The sequence below is a fragment of the Sarcophilus harrisii genome, chromosome 2 (assembly GCF_902635505.1).
Source record: "Sarcophilus harrisii chromosome 2, mSarHar1.11, whole genome shotgun sequence".
Classification (NCBI taxonomy): domain Eukaryota; kingdom Metazoa; phylum Chordata; class Mammalia; order Dasyuromorphia; family Dasyuridae; genus Sarcophilus; species Sarcophilus harrisii.
The window spans coordinates 532,109,677-532,134,152 of record NC_045427.1 but is presented as its reverse complement, the minus strand read 5'-3'; the positions used below and the strand labels follow the sequence as shown (position 1 = coordinate 532,134,152).

At 32.9% G+C, this 24,476-nt stretch overlaps 1 protein-coding gene across 20 annotated transcripts in view; it reads left to right on the top strand.

The window, feature by feature from the left end:
* The window catches only part of MEF2A (myocyte enhancer factor 2A), a 222,813-nt gene extending 199,816 nt beyond the window's left edge, over nucleotides 1-22,997 (top strand). For 16 of the 20 annotated variants that reach the window (XM_031955502.1, XM_031955503.1, XM_031955501.1 and 13 more), the window contains 5 exons: nucleotides 6,141-6,328; nucleotides 8,548-8,571; nucleotides 12,588-12,714; nucleotides 16,488-16,614; nucleotides 18,648-22,997. In XM_031955502.1, the coding sequence (XP_031811362.1) occupies nucleotides 6,141-6,328; nucleotides 8,548-8,571; nucleotides 12,588-12,714; nucleotides 16,488-16,614; nucleotides 18,648-19,026 (845 nt within the window). In that variant the 3' untranslated portion in view covers nucleotides 19,027-22,997. The remainder of the gene's footprint in view (nucleotides 1-6,140; nucleotides 6,329-8,547; nucleotides 8,572-12,587; nucleotides 12,715-16,487; nucleotides 16,615-18,647) is intronic. The other 4 variants (XM_023497374.2, XM_031955509.1, XM_012542676.3 and 1 more) reach the window with 1 other exon arrangement.
* The last annotated feature ends 1,479 nt before the right edge of the window (nucleotides 22,998-24,476 follow it).

Genomic DNA, 24,476 nt, shown 5'->3' with positions numbered 1-24,476 from the left:
TTTTCTGTTAATTTGGAGCATTTATATTTTTATAAATATTCACCCATTTCAGTTAGATTGTCATACCTGCTGGCAGTTAGGCAGAATTATTCCTAATTATTGCTTTAATTTCTTTTTTATTGGAAATAAGTTTACCCTTTTGATTTTTGATACTGGTAATTTCTTTTTTTTTTTCTAATCAAATTTACCAAATGCTTATCTATTTTGTTGGGTTTTTTTCTTAAAACCCACTCTTAGTTTTATTAATTGAGCCAATAGTTTTTTTAGTTTCAATTTTACTAATCTCTCCTTAGAATATCTAATTTGGTATTTAATTTGGGGTTTTTAATTTGTTCTTTTCCTAGCTTTTTAAAGTTACATAATCAATTCATTGATCTTATTTTTCTCTATTTTATTCATGTAACTATTTAGAAATATAAAATTTGCCCTAATAACTGCTTTGGCTATATCTCATAGGTTTTCGTATATTATCTCATTATTATCATTCTCTTAGATGAAATGACTGTTTCTCTGTTTTGTTTGACCCAGTCAATATTTAGAATTAAATCATTTAATTTCCAATTGGTTTTTAATTTTATCTTTCCTTGACCTTTTATCGAATATAATTTTTATTGCATCATGATCTCAAAAGAAAGCATTTACTATTTCTGACTTTCTGCATATGATGATGAGGTTCTTATGCCTTCATACGTGGTCAGTTTTTGTATAGGTGCTAAGTATTATTGAGAAAAAAAAGGTCTATTTCTTTCTGTCCCCATTTAATTTTCTACAGAGATCTATCATATCTAATTTTTCTAGGATTCTATTAGCTTGCCTAGTTTCTTTCTAGTTTATTTTGTGGTTAGATTTGTCTGATTCTGAAATAGGAAGGTTGAGGTCTCCCACTAAGGTAGTTATTTCTTCCTGTAACTGGCTTGGTATCTTCTTTAAGAATTTAGATGCTTTACCACTTGATGCATACACATTTAGTATCAATATTATTTCATTGTTTATGGGTACCCCTTAATGAGATATGGTTTCCTTCCTTATCTCTTTTATTTAGATCTATTTTAACTTTTGCTTTATATGAGATCAGAATTGCTACCTCTTCCTTTTTTTTTTTCAGCTTAATCATAATAATTCTGCTCCAACCTTGTACCCTTACTCTGTATGTTTCTCTTTTTTCAGATGTGTTTCTTGTAAACAACATGTTGTAGGATTCTGTTTTTTCATCCATTCTGCTATTTGCTTTTGTTTTATGGGAGAGATCTCCCATTTACATTCAAAGTTATGATTACTAGCTTTGTATTTTCCTCCATTCTATTTTTTCCTTTGTATATACTTTTGTTCTCTTTCTACTCGGTCCTTCCTTAGTATTGTTTTGTTCTTAATCCACTCTGTCCTGTACCTGTCCTAATTTTTAGCACTCTCCCCCCTTCTCTTACCCCTTTTACCTAGTGTTTCTGCCCTTTCTTCTATCTCTTCCCTCCCTTTTCTTTTTCCTTTCTCCTATTTCTTTATAGGGTAAGATAAATTTCTGTACCCAACTGAATGATTAAGTTATTCCCTCTTTGAGCCAAAGCTGAGATTAAGCTTCAGATGATGCTCCTCTTCTTCCCTTCTTCTCCTCTATTGTAATAGTTCTTTTGTGCCTCTTCCATATGATCTAATTTGTCCATTATAACTCCTCTTTCCTCTTCTTCCAGTACAATCCTTTTCCCACCCTTTAAGGTCTTTTTCTTTGATATCACATCAGAGTCCATTCACAACCACACCCTTTGTTCATGTGATGCCCCCCTCCCAACTGCCCCAATAACAGATATAGTTCTCAGGAATTATAGATATCATTCTCCCATCTAGGGATGTAAACAGTTTAACGTTTAAATTATATATATGTATATATATATTTTCCCCCTTCCCCCCCCCGTTTTCCTTTCTATGCTTCTCTCGAGTTCTGTATTTGAAGATCAAATATTCTGTTTAGTTCTGGTTTTTGCAATAGAAAGGATTGGCTTTCTCTTACTTTTTTTTTTGTTTCATTTCTGTTAAAAAAAAATACAAGGCGAACATAAGTGGTAAGAAAAAACAGGATTGTAAATAATAGAGCTTAGTGGACTTGATACATAGAAAAATAGGTCAGGGCAGGTCAGAAAGAGGAGAGAGAGAACAAGCATTTATTAACCATCTGCTCTGAGCCAGGCAGTGTGAATAGCACTTTACAAATATTATTTCATATGATCCTCACAACAACCCTATGATGCTATTGTTATCCCTATTTTACAGAAGAGGAAACTGAAATAGAGTTTAATTTAAGCAGTATTCCATAGCCGAGTTATGATTTGAATTTAAGTCTTACTAACTCAGCACTGTACTCTATCTACATGCCACCTATCTGCCTAGAAATAATACAAATTCTCTCTACAGTGAGTGATAGGAGAAATTCTGGACAAATGAGCCAAGCATTTATAAGAATTGAGGTAGGTATCTTTCAGGAAAGAGTCTTAAGCATGAGAGAACAGTGAGAGAACACTTAGCTGCCATTGCTAAATTTTGGTTGCCAAGATCAGATAAACTGTATTCCAATATATTGAAAAATTGCTATTTCCAAGGAGTATCATTTTTTAAAAATTATGATGAATAGCATACCATAGAACAGTTTGGAACTATGCCCAAAGGGCTGAAAATCATTCATAGCCTTTGACCCAGGAATATCACTTCTAGTTCTGTATCCCAAATAAATAAAAAGCAAAAAGGAAAATGATTTATATATGTACAAAAAATATTTATAGGATCTCTTTTCTGGTGGTGAAGAATTAGAAATTGAAGGGATGCCCATTGGTTGGAAAATGGCTAAACAAGTTGTACTGTATGATGTAATGAAATATTATTGTGCTGTAAGAAATGATGAGCAGGAAAACTGTGAAAGATTTACATGAACTGATGCAAAGTAAAATAAGTAGAGCTAGGAGAACATTGTACACCCCAACATTGTACAATGAAGAACTGTGAATAACTGAGCTGTTCTCAGCAATACAATGATACAAGACAATCCCAAATGACTTGTGATGAAAAATGCTATCCATTCCCAGAAAAGGAACTCATGGAGTAGGAAGAAGCATACATTTTATACTTTTTTTTTAATTGAGAAAGAGGGGAATTTAGGTCTGTTTTCTCTCATAAAATAACTAAGATGGAAATATGTTTTGCATGAGTACCTGTATCAAATTTCTTGCCTTCTCAGTGAGGAAGGAGAGAATTTGGAACTCAAAAATTTTAACAATGAATGTTACAAAATAAAATAATAAATTTCAAAAAATTATGAGTAGGAAATGTACCGACAAAATTTATTTAAATTATGGAACAGTGAGAGTCTTATTGTGATATTATGTATTATGTGTGTATTATGATATAATATTATGATATTATGATAGAATTTTAGAGATTTGAAATATGAGAGGCTGTTGTGGAAAGATTTGTCTTGTTTTACTTTTCCCAATGACTCACTTAAAACAAATGAATGAAAGTTGTAGAAAAGTGAGTTTTTAACTAGTTAAGGGAAAACCTTCCCATTAGGAAGTACTGTATAAAATAAGAAAAAGGTTGTGGAGGCATGAACTCCTGTCACTCGAAGTCGTCAGGCAAAGGAATTGATTGTAGGATCTACCTACAATACCTACATGAGAAGTCATCTAGAACAACCCTTTGTAAACTAGGTATAGATCAGGATTTTTTTTATCATGAGGTGCATGGACAAATTTCAAAAGAGTCTCTCTTTATTTCACTACAATGGCTTCCTATGTATTTTATTTTGGACATTGAAAATATCCTGAGAAGTGATCCACAGACTTTATCAAACTGTCAGAGAGATTCATGGCCCACAAAAAGGTTAAGAATGCTTTATCTAAAAAATCAAAAGTGGTTGTACAGAAGGTTACAAAGTAACAAGTGGCAAACTCATGTTCAATGGGTTGTGGCTGGGCTTAAAATTTTGTAAAAGAATTATTTTATACTGATTTCACTGAACATAAAAGCCCCTTTTAAATACATTGATCTTTTGATTAAACCAGGCTGTTTTCTGTTTATTAAGGATTCTAGAGAGGATTCTCATTTTATCATCGATTTATATTCTGTGTATTTTGTGGCTTCGTTAAATTCTCATCCTTTGCTTCTCTAAGATGGTCTTGCAGATTTTAGAGTTCAGGGTGTATAATATTCTCCTTAAAATGTAATGTTCTTTTGTTGGGGTTTTCTTGGGGTTCTCTGGGATCAGCCTTCTTTTCAGTTAAGTAATCACCACAAATGCAGCTAGGGATTAAAGTCCAAATCCTTTATTGTCTCTTTCTAAGTCTTGTCTCCTTTCCTGTGGCCTGGTTAGCTTTCTTATAGTTCAGATCCTTTATTATCTCCTTCCTGGGGCTGGGAAGCTTTCTGGAGAATCTTTCAGTCTGGCGTTGGTTCCAAGAGCTTGAGCTCCAGCCTGCCTTCTCTGGTTTCTGAATCTCCCAGACTAAATCCTGGCTGAGGCGCCTAGCTTATTATATATGCTGTTTTAAAGGTGTGAATCTTGTTGAATTCTAGTAAGTACTGAATATATGTACTGAACTAGAGAACTGTTAAGCACCATGCTAAATTAGATAACTATTGTCTCTATCAATTCTACTGACTTAGCACTTTGTTTCAAGTTCTGGCTCATAACAAGGATGGAACCACTGAGCAAAACAGGATCTTATTTACCAGAATCACAGCAGTGATTGTGGCTCTCTTTTTTTCCTTTCTCTGATAATAGTGAATACTATTATTTTTAACTAGTCTTGGAACTTCTGAAAATCTTGAAGTTTTTGGATCTATCTTTTCAGTACAAGAAAAAAATTTCACTCAAAGATGAAATGCTTCTGCCATTTGTTTTGTTTTGTTTTGAAACTTTTGAGTTTAACCTCAGGTTCCAGAGCTTCCCCTTCTTCTTCTTCTGCGATATTTGCAGCTAGCAGCTCAATCAGATCTTTGTTCAGTTATCCTAATTCATATTTCTTTCAGAATTCATACATAAAATAAAATTTTGTAATGTGAATTTCTAAATAAGAACTGTCTGTAGTATTTTGCCCTATATACTGGTTATGAATATTAGTTAAGAACACAAATGAAATACACTGTAACTATTTTCATTATTTGGTAAGAAGAAATATTGTCTATTAGTACCTTTCAAAGAGATTTTTAATGCTGAAGGATCTCAGGTCTAAACTCATTTACCCCTTTAGAACTATTCCAAAATTTTGAGCCGCACTATGATAAATTTTGTTCAGTACATATGGTGTTCTTCTTTAAAATAATGGTTTTCTGGGAGTAGGTTTCTTGGGGAGGTTTTCTGGAGGCAGCCTTAGTTTCAGTTCAGAGTAATAATCACTCCAAATACAGCCAGCTGATAAAATCCACTTAGCTTTAATAGAGACCTATCTCTCTCCTTGGTCCAAGAGCTCTTGCTGCTAATCTTTTGCTTCAGTTTCTCTTCTTCCAAATATCTCCAGCCAGTACCAAGGTGAAAGTTGGAATGAATCTGACTCCACTTCCAAGAGTGAGCTTGTGGGCTTCCTCCCAGAATGCTCTGTGTCTGTCCCAGAGTGCCCCTTCTGTGACTCCTGGCAATGTTCCAAACTGAATTAACCTGAAGCTAAGAGCTTCTTTATATATGATATCCCAAAGATTGACTCCTCCTCTGAGGGAGGGGTTAAGGGAGGTGTGAATTCACAGAGCTACAAAGTTAACTTTGTGAATCTCCCATACTGTGAACTCCAATGAGTACTTAAATACATTAGTGAGTTAGAGAATTTGCTAATTACCATGCTAAATTAGGCAACTGATTTATCACTTTGTAAGGATTTGTTCTAAGGTGTGAACCAATAAGCATTGTATCAATTCCATTGAGTTAACACTAGGATTCTAACAAGTTCATACTATACAAAACTGTTTTGTGATACTAGGTGATAACAAGTCTTAAATATCCATAAACATATTAAAGTTACAAGAGCTCTTTTTTCTTTTTAACAATTCATTTTTAGTTCTTCTAAAAATCAAAATATATTTTTTTCTTTTATGAATGGGTTTTTGTATATTTTCTATTTTAATACCTACTGCTTATTATAATGATTAATATTTTTATTTTCTAGGGAATGGCTTTGTAAACTCAAGAGCATCTCCAAATCTATTAGTATCTACTGGAGGTAGTAGTTTGGGCAAAGTGATGCCTACAAAATCTCCCCCTCCTCCTGGAGGTGGAAACCTTGGAATGAACAATCGAAAACCAGACCTTCGAGTAGTGATCCCCCCTTCTAGCAAGGGTATGATGCCTCCGTTGGTAAGTTTAACCATTCTTAAAAACATATTTTACTGGAATTATTTCACATGGTTCACAGCTTTCTCTAGGGATAAAGATACCCTCCTACTTATTTAATGAAGTGTCACTATAAGGAAAACATTTTCATACAAATCTTTTAAATTTAATACAGATTTATATAACTTTCATCAACAAGTTAAGCCAATAGGTTAGGCAGAATGTACTTGAAGTAAAAATGGTTTACCTCATAAAGAAGAAGAATAGGCAATAAATTTATTATTTGGCAATGATACAAAAAGTACCAGCTAAACTTGTGAAAGATTTTGTAGGGCAAACCACCAGATTGGTTTTTTCATTCTATACTTTTCCGGTAATTGAAGAGTGCTTAAAAACTAGAATGAAGAATATCTATCACCTTTAGTGTTTTCTCTCATCCATAGACAGCTTAGTTATCATTGTGATGATTGGAAGAACTAAACTACACCTTCTTGTTTTCTTAGCCCAAGCTTCCATTATTTTTCAGGCCCTGATTTTATGGAGAAGGTAAATCCAGGAATGTACTCTCATAATTGATTGACTTTTTGTAGTGGATGAAAATATGGTTATTAGATGCAGCTTAACATATTTTAAGATTATACCCTAATAATTTAATTAATTTTTTTTTTTTACCTTTATTACCTGACACACCATTTTGCTCCTCCTGGCTAACTGAAAGAAGTGCTGGACGATTTAAAAAAATATCCATTAAAGCGCTTTCTCTCCTCCCTCTCACTCTCCCTCCCTCCTTCCCTTCCCCCCTTTCTCCCTCTCTCTCTCTCTCCCCCTCCTTTTCTTTCTCTTCTCTCTCTCTCTCTCTCTCTCTCTCTCTCTCTCTCTCTCCCTCCCTCCCTCCCTCCCTTCCTCCCTCCCTCCCTCCTCCCTCTCCCTCTCTCTCTCTCTTGCTTTCTTTATATATATATATCAGAGTAGTTTAGCTGATGGGGTAGGGTGGGGAAACTTAGAAATAACTAAATCCTCCTTATTTTAAAAGTGGAAAAACTTCAAATCAGAGAAATTAATGATTTGCCCAGAGACTCACAGGCCAGGCTACTGTTAGCCATGACCAAAGGTAGCATTTAGAATTAGGTCTTCTAACTATATTCTGTGTTGAGGGAATTGGGCCCAAATAGTAAATTAAAATGCTAAGAAACAGACTCAAAACCTAATAATCTCTTAATTGAAATAGAATTAAATATATCTGTGAGTGAAGCTATTTTAACTTGACGGAAAGTCCTTTTATAAAATGATATTTTGCAGAGTTAAATAATCGCCCCTTTTGTTCATATGAGAGGAAGTGTGGAGGAATGGATAGAGAACTTGCCTTGGAGCCAGAAAGATCTATTCAAATCTTGCTTCTGACAAGTACTATCTGTGTGAATTTTGATAAATCACTTAACCTCTAGATGTTCCAGGGATCTCTCTAAGAAAAAAGGCTCTAACCTACTTTGATAAAGGAAGTTTTCTCATTCTTAAGTTCCCTCTGTTTATGACATCATAGGTCAAGTCTTTATCTCTAACTTACCTTTTTTCATGGGTATGAAAAAACAGAACAGTAATTTTTTTTTTTTTTAAGTCCAGACTTGTGATTTCAAACTTATGGGGACAAGTGGGGATACTTCCATTGATATAGATCAGTAACTGATCTGTAACTTAGTTTTAGTTTTCTAGAGAATAAGGTAATGACAGGTAATATGTATCAGAGGCAGCTTCCTTAAGCTGCTTTGATTATACTGGGCTACTTTATAAACAGCAATTGATATAAACATTTAATTATTCAATTAAAAAAGGAACCATTTTAGTACAGAGTAAAATAGCATTGATAGTTCTTTCACAAAAGTAGCTAAACATTTTCAACTGTGCAAATAGTACTTTCTAGATGATTTAGGGAAAAAGAACAAATGTGTTCAATTGTAGCCAATCTTTTAATTTAATTTTTCAGTATTCTTCCCATTTAATTTATGGCCTTGCTTGTTTTTACACACTTAAATTATTTTACATATACAAACTTTTGTACAAGTGAGAAACCTGTGATAGAATTACATAGCACAGTCTTTGTGAATAAGCTTTAGGCATGTGTACAGTATTTAGCAGGTTAAGTATGTAACATTGTTAAAACCTAAATGTGTGTTTTTAAAAAAATAATAGCATAGAGCAATGACAGTCTTAGTAACTCTGTTATCCCTCTTGTTTGCTGAGTACAGTCGGAGGAGGATGAATTGGAGTTGGTGAGTGTGGGTTTCTGTTTGATAAGATAAAAGGGGTTCAGAAAGTCCTTGTTTCTATCAAATATTTTAAATATAAACAGTGTTCCCTTTAGCAAATTTTTACATATTTTGGGGGGAATTATTTAATAAAATATAGTCTTATAAATTAGATTCTGACATTTCTACTTTAAATCATTTATGCAGTTTTATTTGTTAGAGGGAACATTGGAACAGAGCCTAAAAAACAGTAGCCGTCCATGAGCAGAAGACACTAAGGATTTGGCTTTAAAAAAAAAACAACAAAAAAAAAAAAACAGAAAAACTGAAAGATACAGAATATCTTATATAGTTCCCCGAATTATTAAAATGTTTTTAGAAAGTGACTTCACTCTTAAAGTTCCTTAAATTGTAATACAAGGTCTTGCGTTGTTTCTTCTTGTTTCAAAAAGATTACATCATTTTTGGTGAGGTCACCTTTTCACAGAGTTGGAATTATTTCATCCTGTATGAGAAGATCAGAACCACAAGGGGGTTCCCTGTTTACTAAAAAGGATATATATGTTTATAAATAAATTCTTCTACATTTCCCCACTTTATTAAAAAAATATTCTATTTTAAAAGGAACTACCTTTTTTCCCCTAAAATAAGTGATTTTTTTATTGGCTTTCATTATGGAAAAATAAATGTGACTAAAAATAACTTGCAGTTGGTAAGAAATATTACTTGTCTGAAAAATAAAATATAAATCTTTTCACTGCTGCACAACAAAGACTTTTTATCATTTAAATCCAAACTATCAATTTGTAGTTTGCTTAGTAATTTAAGAGGGAAAAGCTAATTTGTCATCAACATGGACCTATTGCTGGTAAGAGGCTCAGATTGCATGAAAGCATGGGGGGCGAAAATGCAATGTTTGAGTTTTCACTTGATAGTTTCATGCTTATGCATGCTAGTATTTTTTGCACAGTTCTTGTTCTTTCTAGATATATTTTTCTCCACATTATAGCAGTGCTTTGTCTTTAAAATAAAAGATCATCCCTCATTAACCTTTGTGGTTTCCTTTCTTATTCCCACTACAGTTGATGGTTTTCCTTCCACCTATTTGATACCAGATTATGATATATTACAGCCTTATGCTTTCATTTTGATTACTATTAAATGATCTGCTTCAATTATACATGGTTTACAAATTAAAGTTTACACTTGATCATAGTCTAATTCACTAAAAGATAATTTATTTTAAATTTGTGTGTATTGTTATTCCTTTTATTATGACTTTCTTATAGTATAGAAAATTTCAGATCTCCTTTACTACTAACTTAGAAAAATGTTGCCCTCTAGTGGTTTTCAAAATTAATCACTTGTCAAGGAGTCATTATTAACCAGAAGTTTTGGTGAATGCAATAATAAATAATACGTAGAATTCTTCCTTTAACTTGGGGTCTGTCTTGATTAACTTGAGACATGAGTGGAAGACCAAAAAGATCTGCTTTATATAATATATTCTCCATATGTTCCATAATAATTAGCATCAAAAGTGTATTAGAGTATTTCAACAATCCAAATGGAAAAAGTTGTTAAATTCCAAAGAATTACCTGAATCAAAAATGTTATAAAATAATTTAACAAATTGAGCATGTTGAAACAGAAATTCATACTTATATTGCTTTATTTTCTAATATCCCTTAAATTTGACTTGTTTTTATAAATTGGAAAAAATTTCCCAAGTATGTATTTTGTAGATTATGATCATCAAAAATATATTACATTTATCTAAAAATATTGTACTTGCATAAAATTGTAAAAGTGTGAGGTCATCTACAGAGCTACCAATGATATATTTTTATACTTTCCAGTTATTTTAAAGCTATAGAGAGTATAACTAGAACCTTTCATTCAATTCAGTGGTATATACTAAGCATTTGATTTGTGTAAGGCACAACAGATAGAGGGGCAGAAATGAATAATAGCTCCTGACATTATCTGTAGAAACTTGGATATTTTCCAAATAAGTAATATTTAAGAGTGGAATTACACTCACAGGTGGACTTATATTCAATTCTAAGAAAAGATGAGTAACTGCCCTGAAACCTACATCTGGATTCTTTTCTCATAGGGCTTCAGGATTTCTCTAGCATCTTTGCAGCTTCATAAAAGTCCCAACTTCTTTATGAACAGCAGAACATAGTCAGGAGACATAACTATTTATTCCTTTCATCTTCTGTAATTTTGGATCAGATTGTCACAAGGAATAATTTTCACATTGCTTTTCAAAATACTTTTATTTTTCAAAATAACTTTTATGTTATGATCCCATTTTATTGTCACAGAACTCTATTTGACAAGCAAGAAATTGATATTATCACTATTTTAACAGATAAGAAGAATGAAGCCCAGAGAGGCTGAACTGAGTCAAAATAATAGATTTCATATCGTCTGCTTCCTAATCCATTATTCTTTCCACTATGCCATAAATCTTTTCAATGTTCATCTAGCTTACTGGAATAGTAAATACAAAGAAGACAAAAACAATACCATAATTGTTCTTTGTAATATTAACATTCTATATCCTGGGCTTTTTTGCACAGTAGCAGAAACCCTATTAAATATAATATAGAATTATCAGCAATTATAGTCTGCCCAATACTCATACGTTCTGAAAATGGTGATGGGGAACTCTCTACAACTCTCTGAAAAGGTTGTTAATACTGATGAATTATAATTACTTGCATTATTATAGTCTTAGAAGCGCAAATGTCAGTTGCCGTACTTTATTATCTTCATGTACAAAAATGTCTGGATTTAAAATCTAGCTATTTTTGCCTTTGCAAAGGATATGTTTCCCATTACTGATTCATTGTAAACAGAAAAAGATAGCCTAAATCACTGAAAATAGATACGGGTTCCACAATATTATTATATGGAAATAACATAATTGTTATGCTACTAGTTCTATTTTAAGGAAATAATCACATGAATATAGGCATTATTTGTTATGTAAATCATCAAACATAATTTCTTCTCTTCAGATTAAAAAAATAAAAGTTCATTATAATAGTAAATATAATAGATCAGTGTCTTATTAAGTATTTTAATTAGTATAACCAATTTAATTTTGAGACAAAGTATAAATGTCATTGAATAAGAACTATAGAATTAAAATAAGACAGTTGAAGGGTATTTATTGAAAATTTAATATTGTGATAAGGAGGTGATAAAGTAGAAGACAATTTCTTGAGCCAGTAATCTTAAGATTGATAAAGAAAGTATATATGAAACAGATACAAAGCAAAATATAAAAATAATTTGATAAGAAGTTATTTTAAATTATAATGCAAACTAAACTAAAATTGACTTTTCCTCATATAACATGTAAAATTCAAATCTTTGTAGCAAATAAGCATTGTTCAATTTTGTGATTGTGTGATTGATTCCCAAATGACTTACTCTCTATAGAAAGCATATTTAAAATATAAACATGTGTCCATTAAGGATATATTTCAGTAGTTGCAGTGTTAACATCTTTTTATTCTACTAGTTATCACATACCTAGAGGTGTTATCATATGCAATAGACTCCTCTTATATACAATGTTATCTCCATGACATTAATCAGGTTGCATCAAGACTGTACATGTTTCCTAGGATCTCAGAGGTCTTATTTTAAGGATAAAAAACAGGGTCCCCCACCCCCTGCCAGAGAACTTAAGGAATTTGCTTAAAGTCACTAAAAGTGAAGTAACAAACATTGGTGTTTGAGCCCAACTCCACCTTAATTCCAATCTAGTGTCCTTTCTCCTACACCACTTTAGTGGAAATATTTTCCCCTTAAAAATCAGACAGATGAAACATTCTGGTGGTATTTCCTTTAGTAGTTACTTAAAAGTTTTCACATAATTCCTACTATGTGAAATAACATTTTCAACATATGAAAAGCATGAAAACTTTAATATTTTAATTGAATGTTATTTTAAAACTATAGATTGTTCATTATTATATCTACATGATATAGCTTTCTTTGTTACTAATCACTTACAGAATTCCCAAAGGATAAGCAGTTCTCAATCTACTCAACCTCTTGCTACCCCAGTGGTATCTGTGACAACTCCAAGCTTGCCTCCACAGGGACTTGTGTATTCAGCCATGCCTACTGCTTACAACACTGGTAAGCCTTTCCTTGTCTGTTTTCTGTACTGTAAATATTTTACAATTCTTTCTATTCAATAGTCAGCAAGTGCTTTACAAAAGCTTATGAAATCATGAATATTGAAATTAAGAAGAGAGTATCAAAATATTTGAGCTCATATTTGACTTTTAAGTAATTTATAGTAACCTTTTCTTTATTCTCCTAACCTCACTTGTCATTTGCCAGAATTTAGTAGGCCCTTAGTATATATCTTGTTGATTGGTTGATTACCCACAAGAAGTAAACAAGCAGCCATTTCCTGCTATTAAAAGTCATTTCACATATTTTATATAAAAAGTAACATATACTTTATTCCTCTGTCTTTTCTTAGGTAGCCCTCCACTATTATGGTGCCATTGTTAAGTTTTTAAATAATTCCATGTTTTTTTAATACTTAATCTACTTTAGAAAATAAATCCCCCATTCATATTCATATAGTTTTCAGATGTGATCATCACAGCCATGTGGATTTTTTTTTTCTTCTATATCCAGCAGTTTGGTTGACTAGTATCTGAAAAATAAGATAAACACTGCACCTATGCTTTTCTCAGAACATTATACAAATATTGCTTTTGTGATTAAGGTAAAGTCAAAATTGTTAAATTAATTTTCATTAGCTTATCTTTAATTAAGATCCTCCCCCTTTATGTCATCTTGGCATAGAAATAGCCCAGAGTTCTCAAATACAGTGATAGTTGAGCATATTATATCAGTAGAAGAAGCTTAAATTAAGGGTCCCAAAATAGAATAACATTTAAGTTAAAATGTTGGACAAGTTCAGAAAGTTCCATCATTAAAAGCTTAAGGTCCAGGTAATGAATATTTTTGGTTATAGTAATTCACTTAGGCATGGAAAGGGGTTCCTTTTATGTTGGAGCAAATATGTGTTCCAATGGAATTTCTGAATTTTGAAGCATGTTTCTAACCTTTTTTTTTTTTGTAATGTTATTTGCATATTTAATCTAAGTACACATTTTTAATACATGTGAAAATCTCAAGTAGTAATTTAACTACTTTATAACAAGTTACATAACATAGCAAGCAGTTACTTGAATACAACTAATTTTCATTTCATTTCAACTAATTTGCCTCTATTATTTGGTACACTTTTTAAATTTAGAGAAACTAAGATTTTCTTTTAATATTTCTGTCCAGGCCACCATCTTATGGTATGTTTTCTCAGATACACTGAAACTAACTGCTAAGCACTTGATGCTTCAGATGAAGAAAGATAATTAAAATTTATCTAGATTTTTATTAAGATATGTTATTAACTCTTGGTTTAAAAAAAAGTAAGCATTTATTAAACTCCTGCTATGTACCACAAACTGTATTAAGCATTGGAGATGCAAAAAATTAGGCAAAAAATAGTCCCTGCCCTCAAGGAACTCACATTCTAGTTAATTTAAGAAATTAACAAATATGTACAAACAAGTTATATAAATAAGACATAATTACCAGAGAGAAGGCATGCAAATTAAGAGAAACTGGGAATGACTTTCCATGGAAGGTTGGAAACAGAACTAAAGAGAGAGAGCTTGTAGGATAGCTAGAGAAAATTCCCACAGATTATGCGATGAATTGTTCATGGAATGGCCAGGAGACCAGTGTCACTTGATTTAGGAGTTTTCAGAGGGTTGCAAGGTGTAAGAAAACTGGAACAGTTTGAAGATAGGAAGAAAAGATCTAGATTATATTCTATATTGGTCTTCTATAGAAATATGCATGCACATTTATGTGTGCACATATATGTATACTTATATGTATATAATGTTAAAGAAGTTACTACCACAAAGGAACTCTGTAATTGAAAACATTCAACAGTTCAACAAATACATCACAATTCAACAAACAGCTATTAAGTACCTCCTATAGTTAAGATAGGTTCTGGGACATGCAAAATAAAAAGTGAAACAGCTCCTGCCTTCAAGAAACTTGGGACGGAAGAAGGGAGTACCCAGAAAAAGACAAAGTACTTATGATTTATACATAGCTAAGTAAATATAAGGTAATGTAAGGAAAGAGAAAACATTAATATCTGGTGGAAGGAATCAGGGAAGGCTTTGGAGAGATTTGGCCTCTTGAGCTGAACCTTAAAGAAATATAAGAATTCTCAAAGGCAGACTTGAGCAGGAAAGTACATTGTAGGCATGAGGAAAAGGCTTGTGAAAATTCATTGAGCTGCCCAGAACATGGGAAAGAGATGGAATGTTGGATTTGGGGAACAACTTGTGGTGGAATGTAGAGTGTGTGAGGGGCAGTCATGTGAAATAAGGCAGGAAAAATGGATTGAAGCCAAATTATGAAAGCCTTAAAAACCATTCTGAAGAATTTTTATTTCATCCTAGAGAAACTGAGTGCTCTGACATGACCTTGGGTCTTCAGAAGATTATTTTGACGTTTATGGGGAGGAAGGATTGAAGATGAGAGATTAGAAACAAGAAGACCAATTAGGATGCTACTGATTGACTTGGGTTTAATCTTTTTCTAACCCTGCCCTCTCTATCTGCAAGGATTTAAAGAACATATATGTATACTAAAGAACATAAATAATGAATTAATAAAAAAAAACTTTTAGAAAATACATCAGATTAGATCCAATGAGTGAGTCAACTACATTTATTCATATCTTCTCTTATAGCTTTTCAATCTGTGAAATGAGTTGTTATGATTGAAGGGTTTTTTATCTCATAATGGAGATAATTCTTTAATACTTTGGTAATCTATCTTAATTAAGACTGTGAGCTAGTGGTCAAAGGGCAAAATGAGTTAGTTAAAGTTAGCCTCAGAATCTTGAAGAACTGAATTTGTGTTCTCTCTGACACATTCTCTTTAAGTGACCTTGACCTCTCAAAGTCCTAGGCATCTCTCTGACAGGAAGTTCTAGAGCAAGTACCAGTATACTTTAGTAGAAGAAGTTCCTTACCTCGTATGCATTATATTCATTTAGTTAAGAGATAGTCAGAAATAGTGTGGCAATAAAATTTTCATTAAGCCTTTGGCAACAGCCAACATTGTTAAACTCCTAAATGCCAGGCATTATATATGCTAAACGCTGAAGTTTACAGAGAAAGTCAAGAGACAGTCCCTGCTCCAGAGGAGTTCACATACTAATGGGGGAAAGAAACAAACAAGGCTATGTGCGTAATTGTAAGAAAGTGTTTGCCTGTTCACCCTAGAATGAAATAGAACAGATGATCTTAATGGTGAACCGATGGCAGTTTTGAGTAAGAACTATATAAACAGCACTGACACAAAATTCATACTAACCTCTTATACATCTAGCAGGTGTAGCTTTTCCCACAAGTATGAAGTTATTTTACAAAACCCCCTAAAACTTCTTTAGTTGCAGTATTCTACATCACATGTAAGACTATTAGTATTATAAATTTTCTAGATAGACTCAGCAAATAGGGACTACGATTTTCACATTCACATAAGTTTGTCTTTGTGCTACAAAAAATGTAGTCTTAAAAACCTTACACAAGTCTTATATTTGCCTAAGTATGTCATTTTTCCCCAGAAAGAATTAAACAAAAAATCTAAAGCCCCATAAAAGAAAAGTCAGTGCATTTTAATTTTATAGTTATGTCAAAAAATCGTTGTTATATTATGTTTGATTTCATCATCTTTGTCCCCATGTAATTTAGAGTTGTGATTTGAAAATACTTTATTTCACACAGACTTGTTCAGAGAATTTAGTATGTCCTTTATTTTCTGTATGAGGAAAATTTTTTTCCCTTCTTTTTCAGATTACTCACTTACTAGTGCAGATCTGTCAGCCCTACAGGGATTTAACTCTCCAGGAATGCTGTCTTTAGGACAAGTATCTGCCTGGCAACAGCACCATTTAGGACAAGCAGCCCTCAGTTCTCTTGTGTAAGTAATTACTAAACTGTGATTCTGTTATGGTATAGGTATATTTATATTTATATGTTGGTTAAAATTTTATGTTTCTAAGACTGCACACCAAAATCAAATAAGAATTTTTAAAATTAGGACATTGGTGTTTTCCATATCTCATTATATTTTTCACTATTTTGAAATTCCCTGTCTACTATAGTAAGGTACATACGATGATCACTGAACTAGTATTCCTCTAAGAAATTTGGAGGACAAATGGTTTGTTGTTGTTGTTGTTTGTTATGGAGACAAAATAAGTTGATTAAGGTTTCTCAAAAAAGTTTCTGGTGATAATAAGTCTAGAATCCAGTTTTCCTGACTCTTAGACTAAGACTCTCCAGTTTAGATCATATTAAAGGTTTTATGTGACAGACATATCGGATTTTAACTTTTTCCAAATTTATACTATGATGGTTCCTAGCGACCACTAGAGACAAAATTCATATTTGAAAGTTCTAAACTAACTCACATTAAGATTCATAAAAGGATCTACAATAACATAGATAGTCTTAAATACAAAAATTGCTTTGAGGGAAAACAAGTTTGTTACACCAGATGTTTTTTTTTTTTTAAAAATAGTCAGCATAAGGCAATCACTTTAATCTTTCTCCCTAGCTCTCTTCTCTCCATCCTCCTAGAGTTAATTAATCTACTAGAACTCCTGTTCCAAACCATTCTGCTCTATTGCTTCCCTAACCACTCCAATTTTCATTTCTTTTCTGACTAGCTACATACCGTTTTCTTATTTTCTCTGAGAGGAAAAAAGTGTCAGTTGATTCTACTCATGTTAACCTTCCTCACCTAAATTTTTTTTAGAAGGTGTAGTAATAGAAGGAATAGAAGAGAGGTGCAGGTTCCCCAGACTGGTATGTGTCTGCATACTCGCACCAGATCTGGGAAGTAAGTGTACTAAGAAATTAAGATAACTGACCACCCTTCTTCCAACCCCTCCAACTCCTCAGAAGCTGAGTTTTCTAAACGGTCATCTCATTAAGTCTTCCTCTTTGTCTTATCTCCCTGACAAGGAGGAATTTGAGAAGAGCACAGGTGGAACCTCTGAGTATCAAGACAGTATCTTGTGACACAAAAAGTCTGTGTATGGGAGGGAAAACAGGGGTAAAGGAGAGAGAATCTTAAAAGGAACATGCAGTGGAGTCAAAAGGATGAAGCATGCAACCCCCCACCTGACAGAGGAGTTGCATCAATATGCAGAATCATACTTTTACAATAGTTTTATCTTTATTTTTTTCCTCCCCCACCCAAGGTAAAGTGATTTGCCCAGGGTCACATAGCTAATTAATGTCAAGTATCTGAAGTCAAATGTCCATTGTGCCCCTCTAGCTGCCCACCTTTTTTTTTCTTTTTAATGGGAAGAGGGTAAAAATTCTTGTTAACTGGAAATTATTCATTGATTCTAAAAATGTATAACATTCAAATGTTTTAAGAATTAATTTTAAGAATATATAAGCACTATTAAATGCTGAGATAATTTACCTAAATAAATTACTAAGAGCTCCTTTAAATAATATTTGACTACAGATACCACATAAATTAGTTTTTCTTTAAATGGAGTTTCCAGATGTAATTTCCAGGCCAAAGCAAAGAGGAGGTAAAGAAATATCTGATGCTAGCAACAATAAAATTACCCCTTTGCCATCATTTTCTTAATCAGTTAACTAAGTTGAAACACTGGACACTGGCTTTGTTCTGACTATTTGGTCTGCAGACTTACAGCGATTTACCTATTAGTGCCATTTTGGAGGTGGCAGATAGGCTCAAATATGAAGCTATTATTATTTCATCTTTTTTGGGAGTTTGTGACCTAAAAACACCATGGGATACCATTTCTATATAGACTTTGATTTGGGGAACTGACCCCAAAATGTCTTTGGGAATGCAGATTTTATTTCAGATACATGCAACTGTCAATAAGTTTCTGGAATCTCTCTTCAATTAATACAGATGCACTCAGAGATTTGCTAACATATGTAACTTCTTTTCTCCTTTAGTGCTGGAGGGCAGTTATCTCAGGGTTCAAATTTATCCATCAATACCAACCAAAACATCAACATCAAGTCAGAACCAATCTCACCTCCTAGGGATAGGATGACACCGTCAGGCTTCTCTCAACAACAGCAGCAGCAGCAGCAGCAGCAGCAGCAGCAACAGCAACAGCAACAGCAACAGCAACAGCAACAGGCTCGTCAGGAAATGGGTCGATCCCCTGTTGACAGTCTGAGTAGTTCCAGTAGTTCATATGATGGTAGTGATCGAGAAGATCCCAGAAGCGACTTCCATTCACCCATTGGGCTTGGCAGACCCCCAAACACTGAAGACAGAGAAAGCCCTTCAGTAAAGCGAATGAGGATGGACACATGGGTGACATAAAGCTATTGATGTGGCTGTTTTTATTTTATGTTACTGCAACGAACTGCCCTACATATCTAAGTTTATAAATAAGGACGTGAGTTAAATATATTTATATCTATATACATACATATATCTCTTTACGTATATATGTATGTGTGTGTATGTGTGTGTGTGTGTGTGTGTGTGTGTGTGTGTTGCATACACCGAATTAGGCACTTACTGCAAATTCCTTGTATATCTGCAAATGTCCAATGGTAAACAAAAGAAACCCTGTAGGCAGGGGTCTGGTCTGGCACTTTCTTAGGCTTTTTGTTTAATAATATAATCCAGTTTTTGAGGAGAAACATTGTATCCATATAATCTTACCACACTGGCTTGCAGGAACCTAGAGGGCTCACCCATAGTAATGTCCCCTATGTGTTTTATTCAGACTGTGTGGTTACTTGTAGTTTGTTAAGGAAAAAAATGCTTTGTAGCAGCAGGGCAGTAGGAAAGCAGGAAAAAAAGAAAGCAATACTGTACATAAAATGACATTTATATTACCCAACCCAGCATGGGTCTCTTGCAAAGGGGTGCATGGGAAAGGGCTGATGCTATTTAAACAAAACAAGAAAACACCACACATACTGTTTTGCACGTGCAAAATGTATTGGGTCAAAGAAGTGATCTTTAGTTAATAAAGAGAGAGAATAGAGAAAAAAACGCATGAGATATTCAGAAAAATATTAACCTAGAAAAATAGAGCATTAACAAAATAAAATTAATATATTAATTTATAATTGGAATATGTCAGAAGTTTCTTTTTACATTCACAATTATACAAAAGAAAAGAATTGATTTTAGCTCATGTATATTTTATATTAAAAATACCCTTATGAATTGATGGCTATATATAAGGTTATATATAGTACTTTTGAACACATTCTGCTATGAATTATTTATATAAGCCAAAGCTGTATGTTGTAGCTTTTTTTTTGTAGAGTATAGTTTTATCTTGTTTTGACTTTTGAGTTTTACTTTCAGAGGGAAAAAAAAAAAACTTGCAGGCGGAACCTTGGAAACAAAAAGCCATGAACACTTATTATCTATATGTAAATTAAAATTTGAGCCAAACTCTTTTTTGTGTATATAGCATCTTAAATATATTATCACCTTTGGTGTAAGTACCTATGTATTGTACGGTCACCAGATTAAAAAGTATATTTTTGTGGATTGCCGCCAACTTGAAAAAAAAAAAAGGCGAGGTCCTTATTAAGTAGAGTATTCACTGTTTAATATTTACTATTTTGTTAAATATACTGTACTTTCTTTGGATTTTAATTATTATTAATATCCCAGTTTTTTAGAGGGTTGTATAAAGGGGATTTTCCCCTCACTGGTGGTGAATGTGTGATGTTAAATTGTAATCTTTGTGCTGTATGGTTAAGCTTCATTATACATTATACATTTTATACATATGTATATAAATAGCAAAGTGGAAAAAAATCTGGTGTTAAAGTTCATTCTGAATAAATATAAAATGTGTTGTAACAGATTTTAAAAGGCATTAGTTAAAACTTTGCCTTTTGTGAGAAAAAATACAGTGGAAAAAGTTGACCTAATTTAATTCATGTTAAGAAAATGGTAACATATCAGGTGAGCACAAAAGGTTTTATAAGTGGTAGAAGCTAAGGGAAAAACACTTATTTTGGAAATAAATTTCCTTTTCTTCTAACCCTCCAGAAATAGAGGGATACAGCTGGCCACAATTTAGCTTTTTTATTACTATTTTTAAAATATTTCATACTCAAATGATAGTCATTCCACTTGGGGGGGAGGGGCTTAAATTGATTATAATGCAGCTTCCACTTTAAGTGCTTAATATTTTAATTGAGCAATGGCAGCCCTCAGCTTGATTTTTTTAAACTCCCTACCTGAAGATTAATCTGTGATAGCAGTTTTCCTTTCCTGAGTTAATCAGTTTTTATTAATAAGCTCGTGCCATATGAGCCAAAATTCTGTATCTTGCTATATTTTGTATTTTCAGAGTTAAAACTGCACCTCTCACCAGAAACTCAAAGTAGAGCTTTTAAAAATTGTTCCTTTTGTACTGAATTTAAATTAACTTATTATAACGGCCATCTGTCATCTTTTACCTAAATTTCATTTTATCTCCTAAGTTAAGGGTCATTTTCTTATCTACAGTGTTTTGGCAAAGTTTTTTTTTGGTTTGAAGGTTTGTTTTATTTTGTTTCTGCCTTTTCACAACAAGCCATTCAAAACACAGACAGCCAAATATTCTGACTGACACAGGTATTAAGAACACTCACTTGTTGGAAGATGGAAATTTTTGGAGAAGAAGTCTTGGATATGACTAATAAAGTCTATTACCATAGCTAAAAATTGGAGGATTATCACATATTCTCTCAATTAAATATAAGTATTTGGGTCTTATTCAAAAAGGTAGTTTTAAAAATTTAAAATGAATTTTTTTTATTAAAGTATCCATGCCTTTTGCATGGTCATACATAATCTAAGCAGCAAATTTTAATTTGTTTTTTTATTTGAAATTAATTTAGGTTTATTAAGCTATCTACATGTTTTTCATAGGGTCACATACAATCTAAGCAGCAAAATATTCTACCAACACCAAATTTCCAAGATAATTCCACTTCCTTACCACTTTATAGACCATTTATAGCTTTGAAAGTGTTAGTGATTCTTTCATTATTATTTATGCATGTTCATGAATTTTTGCTGTATATGTGAATAGGAGTTATGCATTCACATTTACTGTCTATTTTCTTGTGTGCCTTATGAGATGGCTTTGCTGACTGTATCTCAATAGTCTTTATTTCTATGCAGGTTTATATGCAGTACAATTACTGTTTTCTAAAATAATGTTACCCAAGGCTCAGAGTTTGTATTTAAATTGCTTTGACAGAGTAAAAATTTGTTCATTTTGCAGGAAGTGAGTATCTGACTGTTAACCTCTTTCCCATAAGCCCTATTTGTGAATTTAAACAAGTAGATTTTATAAAAAATCCCTTTACACATACATACATGCACATATAAATATACGAATATTCATATAATGGAAAGTGATTTTTAATGAGGATAATGTGTAATTTTAGACCCTACTTTTAAAAAATTAGACTAGTGTTATGTGACACCGTAAAAGAAATAATTAAATCTATTCAAGTGTAGCATTTCTTTTTTCTTAAAAAAATAATAATAATAAATAAAAAAGAGCAATTCTATGGTTAAATTACACAGGTTAAAATAAGTTTTCCAATAGAAAATATCCTGTCTGTACTCTTTTAGCCAATCCATTTACAAATGAAACTCACCTATTGTATACATATGATCCCAATGAAAACTCCATTTTTGAGCTCCAATTAAAAACATAATGTTGCAGAGTAAATCAGGGGTTTGTTATAGAAAAATAAAATGTTTTAGTATTTCCTTTTATTGTAAAGGACACTAATGCATCACATACTTTCTGGATTAACTGTCATGCGCACAAGAAATACATAGTAAATAAGGAACCTAAAAACTCCTGGCATTTGATCATGAAAAGAAGTTAGATGATTAGAATGTGAAAGAAAGATTTGCAAATGTAAAATGTTTATTTCTCTGTAGAAACTTTCTTCACTTTGCTGTGCAAGAGGACACTGCTTTGCTATATTTAAAATGGCTTTTTTAAAAGAGATTTATGTATTTGGTAAATGTTTGTAGTCAACAGTTCACACAAGAAGCTGTTCACGGTTTGATAATGTAAAACCGTTTGGCGGCACAAGCTGGACTTTGTTGCCATCTTTGAGATGAACCTTTTAAGAAAAAAATAAGTTAATCTCAATTTTTCCCTGAATGTGTTGTTTTTTTCTTCATTATACAATAAATATTCTAGTGAACTTTTTATCAAATGGTTAAGAAAATGCTAGAGGTTGTTGTAAAATATTTGTATCCTGCATTCACTAAAGTAAAGATATACTGGCTTTTACTGTGTATTCCAGACTCTGTCATATTTGCCTAAAATTAAGTAATTCCTCTTGAGAGAAAGTTCATCAACAATTCTTGCTGACATCTGCAGTCCCCTTTCCTAAACAGCCTTCTTGTTTCCTTTTAACTCTGCAGGCCTCCTTTATTTTGACTTAGCAACTTTCTAAACGTTCAAGAAGGAAAACAGGCTTCCCCCCCCCCCAAGCTGACTACCCAAAGACTTGCAGACTCAGTTTTTCATCCCCCTTTTTCTTTTGCAAACTTCCAGTAATTTCATTCACTACCAAATATAGGAAAGCCACTTTTTACCTTATTTGCCTTTTCCTTCTATGAATTTTCTAGAAAGTTTACTCTTTTTTCCCCCCTTATGTCTTCTTTACTGCTACGAGACTTGATTTTTACATACACATTTAAAAACATGAATGCCTTTGTAATATTTAACATCCCAAATGAGAACCAGGACTGCGAATTTTTGTACCAAGGGGAGTTGGTCTGAGTAGGGGGGAAAAACAACAGAATACCTTAACACCTCCAAAGAAGTGTGCTTTCTGGTAATGTCATAACTAGACTTGCTAACTAGATACCAACTTCAATTTTTTTCACATTTAGTATCCACTAGTTTACTTACTAGTAGGTTATGGGAGGTGGGGTGGTAACTCATATAAAAGGAGATTTGGGAATAGGGAGCAGTTGGAGGAAAACTTGAAGCCAATTACCCCACTCCCAGAAAAGAAAACTTTCAGAATATGACTTGGAAAATACAAAAATTGGAACAAATTCCACTCCATTTCATAATGAAAGAAATCAAGGTCTCAGAAAGGAAGCTCTAAATCACAGAAATATGTTTATTAAACTCTTAACTGAATTTTGAAGTTAAATCAGAGAGAACCCAGATCTCATAGTTTCACAGATGGTACATCATCCAACCATCTTTCTTTACAGAGAAGGAAACAGAAGCCTAGAATTAGTGTCAGATCAAGCCCTGAATCCAGATTCTCCAGAATGCCAGTACAATGCTATTTTGAAGCCAAGTTGCTGAATTTTGGCCTTGTAAGATGCCTTATAAGGGATTGCTTTCCTGAGAAGGGGCACCCTGGTCTCAAGACTTCAACTGATCAAGAAAGAGAGTCTTTCAATCCTGTTGATGCCCCTTGGTTCCAAATTCACCCATTGAGATTGCACTTGAGGGCCTGGTCCCTCACAGCCATGGCCCTTCCCATCTTTAGGTGGGAGATATATAGGGCCAATTTCCTTCATCTCCTAGCAAACAATCTGTGGAAATCTCTTACACAACATACACTATTGCTTCACAGTTACTGCTTTCTAAAATGAAAGCACAATATCTTCTGACCTGTTTATGTCTACCCTAGTCACAATTCTGTCCCCCAACTCATGGAAAAATACAATTTGATTAAACCTTTAAATCGACCTAGGAGATTTTTTTTTACTGTTTGCTCCTTGAAAATAACATTTTTGTCTCTTCAGTG